The 19,952-nt window shown below is 35.5% G+C and overlaps 1 protein-coding gene across 2 annotated transcripts; it reads right to left on the bottom strand.

Moving 5' to 3' along the window:
• Positions 1–1,896: 1,896 nt before the first annotated feature.
• Positions 1,897–18,746, bottom strand: GABRA6 (gamma-aminobutyric acid type A receptor subunit alpha6). 2 transcript variants are annotated; one of them, XM_012461085.3, is made up of 9 exons: positions 18,128–18,746; positions 17,809–17,927; positions 17,157–17,224; positions 15,002–15,192; positions 14,835–14,917; positions 14,394–14,537; positions 13,823–13,975; positions 12,271–12,530; positions 1,897–2,994 (listed from the first exon to the last, which is right to left on the bottom strand). In XM_012461085.3, the coding sequence occupies exons 1-9, from the start codon at positions 18,163–18,165 to the stop codon at positions 2,719–2,721; spliced, it is 1,332 nt and encodes a 443-aa protein (XP_012316508.2). In that variant the 5' UTR covers positions 18,166–18,746; the 3' UTR covers positions 1,897–2,718. The 2 variants fall into 2 exon arrangements, with proteins under 2 accessions (XP_012316508.2, XP_012316507.2); XM_012461084.3 differs by having other exon boundaries at positions 15,002–15,222; positions 18,128–18,744.
• Between the last annotated feature and the right edge of the window lie 1,206 nt (positions 18,747–19,952).

The following is a 19,952-nucleotide window of genomic DNA, read 5'->3' as shown; positions in this document are numbered from 1 at the left end:
CAGACAGGAAGACAGGAGAAAAAGGAAAGAAATTGCATCTCTTTCATTAACTTACTTTTTCTCTCGAAAAGACTCACACACAGAAAGAGGTGAATGATACAACGAGGGGCATTTGTTCTTAAGAAGGTGACAACCTTTCACCTTGTGACAACAGTTGGTTTCAGTCTCCAGTTTTTTTGCATTCCCAGAATCAGCCTCATTGTGTCCTCCCAGAGTTATCAGTTTCAGGCAAGCAGCCCTTCTTCAGACGCTGAGCCCAACTATGCAAGTGTTCTCCTTCAGGCTCCTGAGATTTTAGCAGCCATGGACAAACCACGGCGGTCTGAGGCCTGACTCAAAGGAGACCCTCCTCAGAGGGAATAGAATAAATAGTGTCTACTGTGGTGTTGTCGAAATTGTTTTCTGGAAAACGCTACTCCCAGGATTTCCTCCATGCAAAATGATACTTAGAATTACATGAATTTGGGAAATGTTAACAGTATTAGAGATTTATAGTGCACATAAGTATCATCACGGCTGTGAGAAGTCCAGCAGAAAAGACATTTGTTTCACTCTGACTCAACATCTCTCCTCCAGTTTTTTAACTAGGGAAACTGTTTTATTTTCACTTAACCACTATTACCATCCCATGAGATACATTGGGAAACAGCATTCTCTGGAATCCTGAGAATCTGAAAGTTTTACAATTGAATAAAGTTTTTCCTTGAAATATCCCTTCATAGGGGAGGAATACAAGGTCTATAATTCTTTCCTTGATTTTATCTATCTGTTCCAGCTCTAATGCTGACGGAGCGTAATGAATGAGATGTAGAATGAATGTTGAGGAGGGACATAGGTAACGTCAGAACCCCAGGAAAATTATTACAAAAAGTGACATACGAGTGAGACAATACTAGAAAATATAAGAGGGGAAAAAGAATAGGGTCATATCATATTAGATGAGGACATGTATAGGTATGGTTAAATGAATAAGCTATGGATTCACAGTGCTTGAGTTTATCAGTTACAGCACTTGAGTGCTCTTTGATTTTGAACAAAATTATTCATCTTCTTTAGCCCTAGTTTCTTCATCTTTTAATGGAGATAGTAGCAGTATATTCTTTACAGGTTTGTGAAGTAGATTAAATGTGACCTAACACATAAGATGATTAACACCCACCTGACATTCAGTTATTGAATATACCCTGTATAATTACACCAATTTTATTTAGATAGAAAAGAATAATTACAAAATAAACATACATGGTTCAAAATGAAAGGGTCTTTAAAGGGCATCTAATCAGCTCCCTCATTCTATAGATGAGAATATAGCTGATTCTCCCAGAGACAAAGATATTGTACTAAGGAGCTAAATAATACAGAAGTTGGACAGAGACCTCAGTCTCTTCACCCTTAGTAGAGTGCTGTTTCAATTAAACTTAAAGTTGTTTAGCTATAGTATGTTTGCATTTTTCTGGGTCAAAGTAAGAGTAGTAGTATAGAAAAAAAAACTTTTTCTGAGTTCTGGTCTCAAGGTTATCCCTCTGATGTTTAAGACCCAAGAGCATATAATGAGGGGTTTGTCTGTTTGGACAAATCATACCCCATGCTTTCTCCTACTCTTAGTTTCTACTTCCCCGAAACAATTCTATGTGGGAGAAATACTGTTACAGTGAAGCATCAGGAAAGAATGGGAGTAATAGAAAGGGAGAAGAGTAGTCTTATTCATTGTTTCATTGTTGATAGAGCAGGAAACAGAGCAAAGATTAACTATTTGAATATTAAATTCAAGTATTTTATCAGGGCTAGGAAACTGAGTCTGGTTGTCCCATTGTTCATGGGGCAATAATATTGGGGTAGAGATAACCACTTCACTTCTCCATACTTCTCCTCTAGTTTCAAGAAACATCCAGAGAACCATGTTTACTGTTGTTTTATTTAGTGTCATAATTAGAAATGTGGAAAACACAAGGGATAACCGTAGTCATAATCTACAATGCTTCCTTATAATGACTACTCTTTTTCTACAACCTCATAGAATTATGATAAATGTATTATTTTAAAAGGAGAATTTAGTAGGATGAAACACATTGAATTTTAGTCCAACTACAGCTATGTACATATGTGTACATAATTTATGAGCTATGTATAATTTATATGTATACAAACACCACATTTATTGAGGTAAAAGAGCACAGCGAGGTTAAAAACAAATGGCTAAGCTCAACGTGGGCTTTACAATGCCACTGAAAGCCATTTTACTAGCATAAAGGCCTCCAACATGCTGGTATTAACCTACTGATAAATATGTAGACTGTATTTATATTTTGCTCTCTTGGGAACTAAGCCAGACTAAACATATTTTAAGGCAACCTTTGGAAGTGTCAGCATTTCTTATTTTATCTGCCTTGTGGTAAATGTTATTCACAGTGACAATTAAAAATATTGAACGATGAAGAACAAAGGTTGACAAATTCATCCTGAACCCATTTTATCCTCATAAAGTTTTTCTCTAACATACAGAAAAGTCATATTTTTCAGCAATCTTCAACTTTCTATTTTGAGGAGTAGCATTATTGCTTTTTTGCTCACACATGCTTACTGAAGCTGCGTTACAGGTTTCCAATTTAATTTCACGTTCTGAGAAGCATCTACACAAGTCTCAATGCTATTTAAGAAAGTAACACACAGGAAACAGGAAACAAGAACTTATAGAATACAGGCTGTCCTGGATGCAAGCTATTCAACACTGCTGCTCACTTCCATTGTATCTTTGGAAAGATAAACTATCCAGTACACAAGGTTGAATCCTGCAAATGCAACTGGGAAGAGAATTCGAGAATACTGGTCTATTTTACTGGTGCCTCCAAAGGCTGGCGAGAGTGGTGGGGGCGTGACAGGTGTAGTTTGTAGGATGGGCGCTCTAGTGAGAACTTTATTGGCCTCAGGAGATGACACTACTGGCAAGGACAGAGAAGTGATTCTTTTCTTCAGATGATATTTGGAATCAGGATGCTGTGGAAAGAAGACAAATATTAAGCCTAAATAAAAGAACAGATGTTGCTTAATTGCTTATTTATTTGTTCTTTCACCTTTGACAAATATTTATTGACTATTTACTTTCTATGTAAGGTCAAACATCAACGAATTCTCAATAGTATGTGATGGTGTTACTTTTCCAAGTAAGGCTTAAAATACACTGTGAAAGAATTTACTTGCTTCCATCTGACATTCTATTACTCAATATATCATCAAATGACACAAAGCATGTCCCATGTCCTAGAACCTATGATAAGCGTTGTATCGTTAGGGAAAGACGAGCCAGGTTGCAGAGGCATAGCCACTTCTGGTTGTGCATTAGTCTGTAGAGCAATGAGTGTGGGCAATGGTGTGTGCTGAGAAGAGGAGTGAATTCCAATTTGGAATATATGGACAATTAGTACAAAATATCACAGCTTGGTTTATTAATACCATTCTTCTATACATATTCCCAGCCTACATTCTCATCTTTGCACACTCATAAGCTTGAATTAGCTAAGATTAAAAAAATAAAATAAAATTAGCATATGTATGTCAAAGGCCAGTGACAAGGAATAAATATCCTTAAATTGAATTGGATGACTGTTCATGCTTTGAAATATACCTGCCTCTTAGCTCAGAAATTCTATATTGTACACTTCTTACTTCCCATTCAGAACTTTCTAACTGGTCTTTCCCTATCCTCAGTCACTGAAAATGATTCATTTACTAAACTCAGAATTGTTATATGCTCCTTTTTATCACTAAACCTCCTGTTTCACTGAAATCATAAGACTATCAATTATAGTCTTGAAAGGGGGGATGTTTAACACAATAACTGGCAAGTGAGGTTCCCCTCCAGAGAGGGGAAATGCCTTGTCCATGATGGCAGGGCTAGCGACAAATTCTACTGGTCAATTTCATGCTAGTTTCATCCCAATGTTTTTCTCATCTTTATTCTATAAAGTATTGGGCCTAGTTCAGAGTCTCTGATTCTGTTTGATTTAGATTCCTTTCATGCTGTTGGAGTCTAGGGGGCCTTCCTCTGATTCCTATCTTTTCTTGTCTGCATCCTGTAACAATCACCCTCCTTGTGACCAGCTTCTCCTTGCCGGGGCTCTGTCTTCAAACACTTGCTGTGCATTACCCCTGATCTTGTAAAATGGCCTTGTTTCCTCCCTGGCAGCAAAATCACTACTTTGCTGCCTGGCAGGGTATGTGACCCATGTGGGCAAACTCCCGTGGTTTTAGCCAGAAACCCTGCGGCAATGGGATAAGACAGCTGCCTTCTTTGTGCTGGTTGAGCCACAGGACCAAAATGACCTGCCGATGTGGCGACATTTGGACTGCAGGGACAAAAACTCCAAAAACTTCTTTTCTATATTCCCTCTCCTGATTTTGCTATTTGATTTGCCATGAAACTTACTGGGTATCTAAATAATAATAGCTCTCATAGGGAGCTTAAGTTCACTGTTTTTAGGGGCCATGGAGAAATCTTTCTTTACCAAAAGCAAAAATGAACAGTATAGTCAAGATTTGATTTGAAAAAGCCATTGTGAATTCCAAACAAGGGCTATCGTTCTTATCTACTGGCCCAGTACAGTGGTATTCTGGACAGAATTAAGTAAGTCATAGGTTTTGGAGGTAGAAGAGAGTTTAAAATATTAGAAGGGCTAGTATGCTGCTCTTGAAGAGGAGAGGAGGAAAACTTTCTATTAAAAATAGATGAGCCGGGCACGGTGGCTCACGCCTGTAATCCCAGCACTTCGGGAGGCCGAGGTGGACAGATCATGAGGTCAGAAGTTCAAGACCAGTCTGGCTAACATGGTGAAATCCTGTCTCTACTAAAAATACAAAAATTAGCCAAGTATGATGGCAAGTGCCTATAATCACATCTACTCAGGAGACTGAGACAGGAGAATCACTTTGAACCCAGGAGGTGGAGATTGAACCATTGCACTCCAGCCTGGAGACAGAGCAAGATTCTGTCTCAAAAACCAAACCAAACCAAACCAAACAAAACAAAACAAAAAGATGACAGCTGAGGACTACCGTGCCCAGGGTCACCAGGCTGGTGGGGATAGAACTAGAGTAACTGTCTCAGTGCTTGCTGCCTCACCTAGAGAGCCTAGAACCATTTTCAAGAATTTTCTATCATGTTTCTCAAACTCTAAATTTTCACCTATTAAATATATTATTAAAATATTATCTACCTGAAAGAGCAAAAGTTGTCACTGTTTCAACCTCCAAAAAGAGCCATCCTCCTCCCACACATGGAACACCAAAATACTTTCCTCTAGCAAAAATTCCTAAGAATTACGATGGAGTAGAAAGAAGCCAGGCTTCAGAGCAGAGTTTCTTACTATACTCATTTTGACTTTTAACATCATGCATTATATGTCTGAAACATGTTTTTCTTTCCATTTTAGGTAGAACGAGGGAAGACATGCCTAGTTCATTGGAATAAAGCTGTCACTATAAAACTTTAAGTACCATAAAAATGTAAAGCCTTGCTTATTCTCCCCTCCTTTTTAGAGATGTTGTAGGTGCCATTATTTGTGAATCTGTGCATTGTCACAGTGTCACAAAAGACTTAGTGAGGATTGCCAAATAATTATGGTCCAGACGTCAGAAGTATCATTCAGGACCAAACACTATGAAAAATTTAAGTAAAATGGATGTTGTCATTTTACCTAAATTAAAAAATTAGAATTAAAATTAAATTAAATTGAAATTAAAGGTCTCCTACATTAGCATTCCCCTTTTCCTCATCTACTTTGACAAACAATCTCTGTGGAGGGTTCAAGGAGAGCCCGAAATCCCTAGATTACAGTTTCATAGCTACTAGTTGCTTGCAATATGATTTAAACACCTCATAGGTGCCATAGACTCTAATTCTCCCTAAGCTTCAAGTTTCTATCTGTGAAAGTAGAGACAAATATTAATTATTATGTAAGTCTTTTCCAGTGTTTTTAATAATTTGAGGAAAATGTCTGATATACAGATATATACACAAATATATACGTATATATATAAATATATATATTTACACACATATATATGCACATATATTTTTTGCTCAGGAATCTTAGCTATAATATTTTTTAAATCATTTGCAACATATGTCGGCTCCTCATTCTCACTACTCACCTATCTTTATTTCTTTTGTCTGAAAAAACATCTACCTGTCACCCATTTTTATCTTTCCCTCACCTCTTTTGATACCAAACTCATTAACACCTACCATCGATGATGACTCCAGCCTTTATGCATTTTTCGGCCTAGTTATTGTAACTGTTATAGATATTATTATTTTCTCTCTTGTAGATATAATTGTTTCTGTTGTGGCTTATCTCCTTTCCTAGCATGAAATCTCCTTAATGGTGGAAGACACGTTATTCATATGTATGAGCATGCCACAGTGCCTGGCAAGTACTTAGAACACAGTATTTGTTTAATAAACAAATGCTGAATCAACAAATGAAAAAAATCTAAACATTTCCCAAGATTTGTTGGAGGAGGTAGACAGAGGGGTGAAAAGTTTTATGATTATGTTACATTGTATTTTAATACAGTTTTATATTACATTATAAGTAACAGTTCTAAATGCTTATTGTTGACAAACATTATAAAGCAATTTTCAAATATTATTTCACTAATTTCTTCGAAAAATCCACAAAGTCATATTAATCTTCATTTGATAGATGAGCAAACGCAGGCTTAAGCAGGAAGCTCAGTCCTGCTCATAAGTAGCAGGACCTAAATTCAATTTCCCTCCGATGCCACAGGCCACACTCTGAACAATTATTATGCTATTCTTCCTATCAGCTTTAGGGTTTGGGGCACAGTTTCTTAAGCTCAGAACTACTGGCGTTTGGGGGCCAATTACTCTTTGTTATGAGGACCAACCCTGTGTCCTGGGATGTGGAGAAGCATCACTGGCCTCTACCTACATGATGTTGGCCACCTCCAACCCAAGTTGTATCTCCAGACACTGCCAAATGTCTTTTGGGGAAAAATAGCTCCCCATAGGAAATCACTGGCTTAGATTCACAACTGTCCCACTGCCCAGGAATGATTGGGGGAATTTCTAACAGGCTAAAGGAAACGCAAGAGGCCTGGCTACCCTACATGCTGGAAAATCAGCTGCTAAATAACTGGCAATTGGCAACACATGGAGATGGAACATCAGTTTAGGAGGAACACGTTGAATTTCTAAAATGAAAAGAAAGCCAATTTTGTGAGCCGTTTAAGCTACAGGTTTGCATCAGTCCCTGCCTGCTCTATTGTAAGCATAGCAGCTTCAGCTGATGGTAAAATAGGCTTTTGTCAGAGTCCAGATGAGGGCTCAGCTTGAGGCTGTCACTGTTTTGAGTGGAACACCTGTGGTTTTGAATTTTTCCAGGGCTCCCCTGCTGCTGAGTGCCATCTTGCTTTAGGTATTTATAGAGCACTGCTTTGTTTCAAGTAGCGCTATATTGCAAATGTAGTTTAAGTCAAACTGAACTTTATGACAATCAACTATATGATAGAAGAAGAAGGTGTTTAGGAAGTATGTAGACAAATCTGTATATGTAATTCAATGAGTCTAATATTTTTAAAAGGTGAGGGCAATAGGTTACCTCTCAATAGAGATATTCTAACCAGGGTAGCCCTACTAAGGAGACAAACCAAGCATTTGTTTTTAGAAAGAGCAAAGAGGGGCAACACAAACAAGAGAAAATATTTTTTTGAAAACACTTAGTATTGATAGTTTTCAAAAGTCATCATATTAATCATTATGGGGAAAATTAGAACTCTGTTGGATTTTCTTGTGTTTGTGTTACAGCCGGTAGAGTTGAAAACAGACACAACTTCAGAATTTCTACAGACAAGCAGCTTATTGGAAGCAATGTATTAAATAGTTGATCCATGGTGCTAGGGAACATGTCTAGAAAACGTATTAGAATGTTTGGAGGGTTGATCATCAAGTATTGGGTCGGGATTTGATAGAAGGTATGGGGAAGGGATAATCACCTACACCCCTCATCTAATCCACCCTGCCTTCCCCAAAAATCATACAATGGCACAGCAAGAAGGGCACTGTGATCTTTCCGGTACGCAGAGTCTTTAATGGTCTTAATTCATTCCTTAACTGTAGGGAGTAATGAGAGTACTCCAAAAAAAATCTGTGCCATCTTTGGAGCAGGCAAGGTAAACCTTTCAGTATTCTATTCTTCACATCTCTCTACATAGAGGAAAGCAGCATGGTAATGGCCCAGTACACCTTGTCACCTTAAAAAGGAGCACAGGAAGGGCATATACCTTATTTCCCTCTCTATGCCCAAGTTTCTACCAATTGGATTAGACCTCCTAGCACAGAGCCAGGCTAATTTCTTTTCTGTTCTCAGCTTAGACATCACTCTACTAGAAAGGAAAACCCCTCCAGACTGAGTTAGACGCTTTTGCATGGCTCTTCTGCAGCCCACTATATATCTCTAATAGGCTTTATCCCAAGGTATTATGAAGTTACATTGATCTCTCTGTCTTCCTGCTGGACAGGAAGCTCCATGAGGCAAGAGGCCTTCACTAATATATCCTCAGCATTCTACAAAAGGCCTGGCACATCAAGACACTTATCAAATACTTGTGGTATGAATAATCAGGGATGCCTAATTAGTCAGTAAATAGGTGTCAGATGAAAAGGAAAAAAAGAAATGAATAAATAATGCAAAGAGCATAAATATAGTTATTGTCCTGCCTAATGAAATTTTGGTCAATTTTGTGTTATATAATTTACAAAAAGCATCACACCCATGTAAAGAAGAGAAGTTACATTGAGAGTAATGACACTCCTCAAAGGAGTGCAGATGGTACGGGTGAGTGATTGACTGTCAGGAACATAGTGATGAGGGCTTCAACCTTTCAAAAAACAAAGAAACTAGCAAACTATGCCAAAAGGACCAAAGTTGGCCTTACATGCAGAATAGTTACAGTTATACTCCAGACATGTTAATAGGCACTGAAACTCATGAAGACAGAAATAACTCTCTAATGCTAAGGTAGCATACTAGATTAATTATTTCTACAACAATAAGAAAAAATCACCATATAAGCAGGAAAAACACTTGAAAATTTCTTTTCCAGAAATAATAATAAAAAAACATACGATTCCATATGTCTTAAAAACGGAAAGATAATTAATCTATAGAGGATTTCTGAAGATTAAGCTTTAAGGTGGCTTTTTGGGTTTTAGGCCTGGATTTTAAATGCTTGAATTTCTTTATTAATATTATGCTTCAAGATCAGAATCAAAGTGATAAAATGAATAAACTTTACCCACATTCATTGTAAGTAGTTTCCTGTGAAAAGCAATGAACATATTAAAATATACAACATAAAATCACATGAAATATCCAAGCACTTAATTTCATTTCAGCTTCACCACATTAGTTTGCTATTTCAATGTCAAACTTATTCACATAATGTTGTTTTGATTACAACTGAATAGGTATTTTTAAATGTCATGGTATTTGGAAGAAAATGTCTTGCAATCAAAATATACCATTGTGTAGTATAAATTGCAAATGCATAATTTATGTTTGTTCCTCTACATCATATAAGACGACGACATGCCAAGGTTTAACATAAACAAATATAATGCAAATGTCCTGTGTAATCACCTATATTTAGTTTTCATACCTTCAAGATCTACATTGTTTGATTTAGTCACTTTTGATTTTATGTTTATTTTTACACTTCAGCCTTTTAAAATCAGAATTTCCCTATGTATTCCTTTAAAAAATATTTTGGGTAAAACCAGATTTATAAATATAATTTTTCATAAGAAAAAAATGCTGCCTGCAGGAAAAAAGTACTTGGGGATTATTTACACGCCATTTTTTAAAATCTAGCTTCCTAGAGAAACTACTCATTATATGTTACTATTTTAGGTTTATGGAAGACAGTTTATATTGAAACCTGGAATCTTAAATTCCACCTTAAATTAATAAATTATACCTTTAAAATAATAGCCTGAGGGAGTGATTATGTTTTCTCCAAGGATTTGAAATCATACTCTTTTCAGTATTGCATATTTTAAAAAAGGCAAAACAAAAAATTTGGTCTTTCTTTTTATTTCGATATCTGACCTATAAGCATATTCAAAAGCAACCTTTTTTTCTGTTTTTGACCATCTTTTACCTTTTTATTTTTACTTTCACTACATTACTCAAATAAGAAACTGGTAAGCTGAATTCTGATAAGCACTTTTTTCATTTATAGATATATATTAATATATATATGATCTATGGACAATATGTAGATTATATACTTATATGCATACAGATAGCCTGTAACAGAATCACTTATTTCTACAAACATGAAATAATTCTCAGAAACCTTTAATATTGTGGACCAAGTTTGCAGACTAGCATATTTTGTTATAAAATTTATATTTTAGTGACCTTTCAAACTATACATACATAAAAAAAAATTCTTAAGTCAAAGGAAGAATTTTTGGAATGAACTCAATTACATTCTCAACATGTTTTATCCTGTGGTATGCACTCTGATATGTTTCAGTTTTTAAGGAATTATTGGGGAGGGTGACCTCAGCCTCTGTAATATTGTGGATATCAGAGGTTCTTCTTCTTCTTCTGATTATTATTATTATTGTGGTATTATTACTACAGATGCAGGATCTAAATGTGTTGCCCATGATGGAGTTCGGTGGCATGATCATGGCTCACTGTAACTTCAAAATCTTGCATGCAAGCCATTTTCTTGCCTCAGTTTCCTGAGTAACTAGAACTGCAGGCATATGTCACCACCACCAAGTAATTTTTTTTTTTTTGCAAATATGTGGGTCATCCTGCTATGTTGCTCATGCTGATTTTTAACTCCTGGCTTCAACTGATCCTCCCACTTCAGCCTCTCAAAATGCTGGGATGACAGGCATAAGCCAGCATACATGGCTTATACAAAGTTTTAAATCAATTCCTAGATTTTCTACCAGCTAGAAACTAATATTTTCCCTCTTGTAGACACTTGTTTTCCCACTTGTAAAAGGAGATAATTAAACTGGATCACTGAATGTAATTTTTTTCTTTTTTCCTCATTTTTAAAATGAGGACTAATAAAAAAACTTGTTTAAATTGTATATTTCTACATAACATGGGGATAGCCTCTCATTTCTTGGAGAAAATACAAATTCTCAAACAAGTTTCTTAGTTTATCAAAGACAAAAATTTCAATAAAAATTATCACCTTTTTAGTCAACAAGTGCCTGAGATTTTGAAAAGTATTAAACATATAGCTTTTAACTTTTATCATAAAGTTAAACTGAGGATTACTGGGCTGCATGTAGTTTTCAGGTATGAAAATGCTTACTAGAATTGATCAATTGTAAAAATATTTTCAGTTCAAAGTATCTGCCTTACTTGACGTCACAGAGCAAAGTGTTCCTCTTTTCAAAGAGCTACTCATTAAGATTTGCATTAAAATAAAAATGTATGCTTGTCAGTTTTATCATTCATTAAAAGAAGTATGCTCAGCTTAATTGTTTTTATAATTTACTTGTATGCAAAATTGAAATCTGGGGCATATTAATGGCCCTTGAAATATTAATGTTACCATTTGTTTCTTATTCAAAAACCTTGAGCTTAGCCATAGCAAAATTAACAAAAATTTATAACTATTTCTCACTAAATGTAAGGCATGGAATATAAACTCATTGATATACCTATATTTAATTTACAAATGTGAGTATGAAAATGTTTTAATATGAATCAAATTCTTGGGTTATGATTCCACATTCAGAGAATCTATTACTCATTATTCACAGATGCCTTGCCCTCTTGAAATAAAGCAGCAAGCAGATTTCTAAGAAAAACTGTCCATTCTGTAGAAGTCCCTGTTTCTTTCCTGCAGACTCTGAAACCTCATTAGCAAAAAACTTTTTTTACTTTATTCTCCCTAGTTGGTGTAAGTGATCCTGTTCTAAAGAAATATCTAAAGGCTAAGAATTTTCTAGTCTCCTCTGAGAGCCTGGAATCTGCCAGTATAAGAGAGGATGATGAAAGAAGAATGCCAAAAGTTTAGAGCAAAGATAAATGAAGGATTGTTCCTTAGCTTTTCTCTGTGAAGTTGGAACAGAAACCAACCTTGCTGTTGAAACTAGAGTTATATACCTGTGCTCAACTCATATTACTTTTGGACACTTTAGTTGTTTCTGATCATTATTTGGGCTGCTTTTTCCTACAGTGGGTAACTATAGAAAAAGCAAACAATTACCAGAACAACCTCTGCTTCCAAAGGTTCAGTAGCTTTTGATATTGTCACTGGGGGTGGGGATGCAATCTGTGCCTTCCTTTTGGCCTTCTGTGTCTGAAGATTGGTGAAGTAGTTGACAGCTGCGAACTCGATAAGAGCAGAGAAGACGAAAGCAAAGCAAACAGCTATGAACCAATCCATGGCAGTGGCATATGACACTTTTGGTAAAGAGTGCCGGGCGCTAATGCTCAAAGTGGTCATAGTTAAAACAGTGGTAATCCCTAAAATAAAAAAAATAGGAAATTAGTACTGGAAATCCTATGGCAAAAGCAAATGAGAATGTGTCAGTAGAGAAGATAAAACACTCTGCCAAGGCAAAGTAAGTTTTTAAATTTTTTTTGTATTGTAATTGTTCATAATTATTATCATAAGTAGTATCATTTCTATATTTAGTTAAGTATCTTTCAATACTTTTTAATACTTAGTGGAGTGAAATCTTTTCAATACTTAGTGAAGTGACTTATACATTATAACTGCTCAAAAAATTTTGAGTTTCCTGAATTGAACTAGTTTACTGTAAATTTAAGTCATAAATAGTTCTAGTTGTTTAGGCTTGAGAGATCTTGTAACAAATTATTATCACTTAAAAAAAAAAACCTTAAATTTCAGATCAATTTTACCAGCTAACATCTTAAATAATAGTTAATAAATAAATCTGGTGTAAATATTAGCATAAATTTAGGTTATTCAATTCATTTATATTTCTAACTAGATTTTAAAGTATAACATTTACTCATTAGAAAATGAGATTTATCACTCACTTGCTGGCAGTTTTCTTCTTGAACTATGATCTGGGAATTTATACAGTTAGGAAATGCATAATATTGATGATTGACATCATTATGTTGGCATTCTTTTGTAATTTTCAAAAAGATCTATTTTAACATAGTATATCTGAAAAATCAAGATTCATGATTTCAATTCAATTCAGGCCTGACTTATAGACTACTAAATTTATAATCATGAAAGCCAGGGAAAGCATTGGATTTTGTCACCAATGTTTTCAGCTAAAGCTCTTTTTTTATTATTTAATTTTGCTTTATCAAAATTAGTAGTGATTTTATATGTAAGTGAAACTAAATATGTAGGTTGAATCATAAAAATTCATGAAATGACAATTTTATATGGTTCAACCTAATAAAAGGAAGATACAACTTATGTATTAGTGTATTCAGTATCTTAATCTTTTGCTTTCATGGATTTACATGCAGTTTTTATCTTTCTGCCTTTCCTCCGTTATGACAAAGAAAATCAAGATAAAGTACTGCAAATAGGACATATGAAAGTCATAGGAAACTAGCCAGAATTCTTGCTGAGACCAATTTTTTGTTAATTCACCACACAACTTGTGATATAATGACAGTGATTTTGCATGATACATATGTCTGGATGAGACAGGAACCTATTTTCTTTGTGGATTGAAAAAGTGCACCAGTGTGAATATTTACTCAAAATACACAAGCAATGAAAGGTGGAGGATGAATGTACGTGAAGTACAAAATGTAAGACATACCAAAAACAGTTCTTGCTGGGACAGACTCCTTATTAATCCAGAAAGACACCTGGGAAAGAATGACTGTCATAATGCAAGGAGTGTATATCTGTATCATGAAGTAGCCCATCTTCCTTTGCAAGTGGAAATAAACTGTCATTATAACATATTCACCTGTTGGAAGACACATATGTCAGTATTACTACTGCTGACAGTCTGCAAAAAGAATGCAGTTGAATATAAATCTTGACAATTTTTGAATTAATGTGGGCCAGAAGAAAATAAACAAAGGTACATTTCAGTATATGAGAAAGCTACTTGATCAGCAAAAGATAGAACAAAAAGACACACCAGGTCATTGGTTTCAGTAGGTTCTTTATATCATATACATAAAAAAAACTACTTATTCCAAGATTACACAAATCTTTATATGCCTGGTTGCAAAATGAATTTTAAGGGAAGCTACTCATCACTTCAAAACAGCATGCTTATCTGAGAATGGCTAATGCAAATGAAAAATAAATAGATATTTTGAAAATGTGCACTGGAGTCATCTTGCAGGATTATTTCCATCCCTTGGTCAAATGCTTACCTGTGTTAGATTTAATTGTCTCACTAGATACTGTTTGTCCAATCAGATCGTACTGGAGAAGGCTTGAAGATTCTTCTGGGACTTCTACTGAATAAAGTGGTCCTTTTTTCCATGTATATATGATTTCACTTTTGGGATAAGCATCTAAATATTTGAAACAAATTAAATATAGCAGTGACTGACTTGTTGTCTTTTTTTTCTTCAAAATGCATATTGTCTATAAAAAAGGAAATAAAACCATAAATTTTATTTAATGTTTTCTTTAATCTTAATGACTAAAGCCTCAATTTATGAGACTCACAGAATGATTAAGTATATTCCTAGAATTACACTGATAGTGTCATAACGATATTTCCTCCTTGATTTCCAGTATCAACTAAAACCAAGTAATTATATATTCTTGATGTATTATTTGACTCTCAGAAGCCTGTTATAACTTACAGCTCCCAAACTTGAGTGGACAAGCATGCCCATCCATAGGAAAGTTAACCAGCCTCATGGGACAGTCAGCATTGATGGTAAGCCTGGGAACATTGAAATCAATGGTTCTGCGTTAATATTATGGACATATCATTTTGGCAAGGGAAATAGAATTGGAGAAACCTCACCTCATAGTGTATAAAATGGTTCCATTCTGCATTATTCTGAAGAGTTTGTTAGGAGTTGTCATGTTGTGAGCAATTGACTTTTTACCATTTCTGAAAAAAGTGTCAGGTGTCCAGATTTTACTGACCATCAAGTTATTCAAACTCAGAATCTCAGTTGGCCCCCCAAACTTCAACCTCTCGTCAGTCCAAGTCTGGCGGAAAAAAACATCCATCGTATACTCCTAAGAGAAAATAAAATATTCGTGCACTCTGGAGAGATAGTTGGCTAAGAATAGTTTATTCACTAACCTATACACCCAATCTCAAAACTTAAGCAATAAAGCAACTTTTTAAGGCAACAATTTCTCACAAAACTATATTTTTAGTTAGTTACTATTCATCTCAAACTCAGAAAATTTGTATTGTTATAAAAGATAGTGCTGTGATGTGTAAACCTCCCTCCTCCACCTTGACTTTCCTTAATATTCTTCCTCTTTATCTATCCAGTCATCCATATTTCCATCTATCAATATGTCACTCCTTAATCTAGAAAAAAGACTTATGGAAATATTTAGTTTAGGCTTTGTGCTGGATGGCCTTTCTACCATCGGCTAGTCTAACTATTCCCCTTTGCACCTCATTCACCCTCAAAGGGTTCTCAGAGCATCAGAGTACCATTTTGTAAAATTCTACACATAGATAAACTTTCCTTGATAAACACACGATAGCTGCACATCAAAATTATTTTATATTGTTCTCAGGGAACATAAAAACAATTGTTACCATGATTATTCTAAAGAGAATATCATTTAACTATGCATAATCAAAATTATGAGTTAATTAGTGGCTTTTATGAAGTAACATTAAAATGTTTAAGAATTATAATAAGAGTTATTGCAAAACTCAATGATGACAACTTGCAATTATATCAAAGTATTGCCAATAATTGCTTTGCCTACTATATAAATTCCTTTATGAAACTTATTATGGCAAGTAGTGATTACATTTTAAAAATGTAATTTGACAAGCAATATACCCATACAATAATGACCCAGGATATAATAGGGATCTACTGTACAAACAAACTGCAAAAACAGACACAAGCATAAGATAGAAAACTAAGTATACCCGGACTTAAAAGGCATACCAAATTGTTGTGGTTGTTTATATTTGGAGTGGCTCAGAACACAAATGAAAAATATGATACTAAAATAATCTAGGATTCTGAATAATGCTGACTCTTCTTTCTCTTTATATAGTAAGATATTTAGCTCTTGAATAAAGCCCTTTTTCCCTTTCTTTATTATTTTACTTCTCTCCTCTTTTCCTCCATATTCCTTTCTCTTTTTCCTTTACTCCTTCCTCTTTCCTTTCTTTACATCTTCGTTTTTTCTTCCTTTCTTGCCAACTTAGAAAAGCAGAAAATGAAAAAGTCTCCAATAACTGTTTATTTAGAATTACATTTCCCTAATAAAACCTAATGACAAATCTCTTTATAGACAGTTATGTTTACTTCAGCATTCATATTTACATTTTAGTTTGAGAGAAATGCTACCTGAGAACTGTAAATGAATAATACATTTTGTTCTAAAAGATGAGTTCAAGTTCTCATTGCCACTTACTATAAATACCCTCTTACGGATGCTACAGCCATCTGTACCTGGAACAGAGTCCTCAGAACACCTACTGGTCCATCTTCAATGTAAAAAGTGGAGAGCATTAGCCTTTCCAAAAGACCTCTTTACTGTTTTAATAAAATATACTGATAATGATGTTACCACAAAAGACAATTATGTTTTAAGTTTCATAGATACTCAATAATCTTTTACATGGCATAGGATATGTGTGTTTTATTCCTCCTCCAATAAATTTGCTAGGGCTTCACAAAGAAGGAAAAGAACTTTTCTCTTTGGACGGAAGAATAAGTGCATAATATGTGGATGGAAGAGAGAATATAATCTTAAAAAGTCCCTCAGCTTAAAATGTTCAAGCTGTTAGTGAAATGTGAAGATCAAGCCAGCAATCTGCTCTAATGGTCATGCCCTCCCAGCATGAACACCCATATTGTGTCATGAATCTGGAACCAAGCTTGGTGACAGTGCCCATTATCATTAGTTTTGGGACTCCACTCTCCTCCCCGAAATGCAAATACCCAACTCACTTAGAACTCACTCACCATCTCCACATCTGACACGGGCCCAAAACTGGTCACATAAATATCTGTTTTGACTTCAGTGACAGCACCTGAAAGTAGCCCAGAGGGATGGAGCAATTATCACCACTGACGTTAAGGGGATTGAACTTAGCACTCTACCACCAAAACCCTTGTCATAGCCAGTATTTGCAAGACATCCTATTGTATTCCAGTAGTGGGGATCCTTGGGTCTCTCAACTCTGAAAACTCAAATCAGTGGCCTTATTTTGAATTTATTCTAGTCAATTGGGAGAATATTAAGGAATGAAAGAACCTGGATTAGTTCTAAAGAAAATGATAATACCTAATGTATATTAATAGCTTTAACAGAAAAATGCTAAGAAAACTGTTTTACATGAATAATCTCATTTTACACTCATGCAACTCTATGAGGCGAACATTGATCGTTTAACCACAGTACAATTTAGGATATGAGGGTTAGAGAGTTCATAGAACTTGAACAAGGCCACTAAAGGTGGATGAGGCAGAGACTGGATAGGAACATACACATGGTTTCTCTCCAGCACCTCTGCCCCTTCCCCCTACCTCATTTCTGACTCTTCTGGGTCTTCCAAGGGAAGAAATAGGGAAAGGAGACTACAGGTGTTTGTGCAGCAAAGATGCAGCTTCTTACCTCCAAATCCCGGTCGCAGCCGATTGTCATAGCCTTCAAGCAAGTTGTCCAGGATCCGACTGATGTTTTCTGAGTAGAGGTTGCCTTCATCTTCGAGTTTCCCTAGGGCATTTTCTAGCCTGTGAGTAGAGTCAGTGATCCTTACTCCCAGGCTCAGAGAAGATGTTTTGTCTAAACTACTCTAGTCCACCCTGTTACAATTACAAGCTACACCACCTCTGGCCTCTTTCATGATTTGATATAGGAGTCACCCAATGGGTATATACTTTTCCTTTCCTCTGAGATAAAAATAAAAATCAGGAAAAAGAATCTTACTCACCACAGAATAATGCACAGCCAGGGCAGAGGCGACGCCATCCTACAGTGCACTGAAATGCACAATTCACCCTCCTCCTACCGTCCTCCTCCCCGCAGCCTGCTCTCCTTTGCCAATCAACTGGAGAAATCTTTCAAACCCTTCATATCTCTGTTCCTTGTTTGCCTCAAGTCAGTAATCCAATAGATAAAGAGGTTGCCAGAAAATTTGCAGGGTTCTCCTTTCTTTCTTGTTTCCTTCTTCTCACTTGGAACAAGGTGGTTAGTGGTCTTAGATTAAGTCCTGCAGACACCCGGGCTCCTCTGACTGACTCAGTTGGGAAATGAGAGTCTGAAGGGACAGTGCATGGTTGGAGAGCAGTGACAATAATCGAATAAGGCATTAGGGGAGATTAGAAGGAAGAAATCCACTGCCAGTTTTGGCATGGAATTAGCAGGGCCCTGTGAGGAAATCTGGAAAGCAGTGGCATCTTGCTGATTGAGATTATGTTCCAATGGGCTCAGCGTTTATTATTTTTACGGTTCACAGAAGGATTCCTACACAGCTCTCACTGTTTAAAAACTCTAACACTATTGGGACCCTCTTGGGTTCTCTTTCTGATTTTCATCAGCATTACGGCTACAGCCACACCCTTCTGTATTTAAAAATTATTTCTCATGATTTATTTACCAGCACTTGTAACAAAACAGAACAACCCCCAGCCATCTTGCTGTTGAGTAAGTATTTTTTTAAAGGTACTTTGCTGACCCTTCTTGTCAAAGGCGTGTCATATCTAGCTAAGGCAGAAGTGGGATCTACTGCTATCATTAGAAACTTGGTCAGTTTCTAGAATGCTACCTATAGGATACAATGCTGAGAAATAGCAGGTTAAGGCTCCTCATGAAGAAATGTTGCAAGAATAAAAGCATCTATACATGTGGTTAATGTTGATGATTCTGGCACTATTTTACTAGGCTTGCCACAGGTGGAAAGGAAAATGTCTGAATCCAAATAATAGCATTATATTCTTAGTTCTGTTAGGAGGAAGTTGCAGTAAAATAAAAAAGTCAATTTAAGCATTAAAATTTTAATCTTTGCTTGAAATGAAAATTACAAAAAGTATTGTGAATATATATGTTTGTGTGTGTATCTATTATATGGAATATATATTATAAAATATAATACACACATATTTAAATTCAGGAACATAAGATCAAGGATCAAAAGTCTCAATTCACCATTCTCCTACGAATTTCATTCCTTACCCAGTTCACAGTCTGTACATCTGGAATCCAAATTCTGCAAAGGCCATGGTAACTATTGCAGACATATAGCACAGACTTGAGACATAAGCGTCAGACTTGAGAACATGATAGAAATCATTTGAGGAACATTTGAATACATTATTGTCAGGGAAAGACACGTGGCAGCCATATACCTACGATGTTCTCTCTAATTTAAGGAGACACTCCTAAAACCTTTTCATGTTCATTATGACATCCAATTTCCACATCTCTACTCATTCTTTTTATTCTCCTTTAAACTTACTCCCACTGGTGACCATAATGTTGTATTTTCAACTCACATTGATAGTGCTATTACCTAAATCCCCTAAATATCTGGTATATATGATGCTATTAAATAATTCTCTTCAGATTAATCCCAATTTTTTTCAACTAGAGATCCCTATATTTATCCCTGCTATCTTCTTAGATCTATGTCCTGTTTTTTTCTATTGAAATGTTTACAATTCATCTATCATTTGTGTCACCAGTGAGAAAGCTTTGTGAGGGTTTTCAGACCAATTTTTTTGTCTTTTCTTTTTAAATTAAATTTAATTTAAGTTCCA

Source organism: Aotus nancymaae, unplaced genomic scaffold (genome assembly GCF_030222135.1).
Source record: "Aotus nancymaae isolate 86718 unplaced genomic scaffold, 86718_ANA_hifiasm-v0.15.2.pri h1tg000015l_0, whole genome shotgun sequence".
NCBI classification, from domain to species: domain Eukaryota; kingdom Metazoa; phylum Chordata; class Mammalia; order Primates; family Aotidae; genus Aotus; species Aotus nancymaae.
This window is presented reverse-complemented; position numbering and strand designations above follow the sequence as displayed.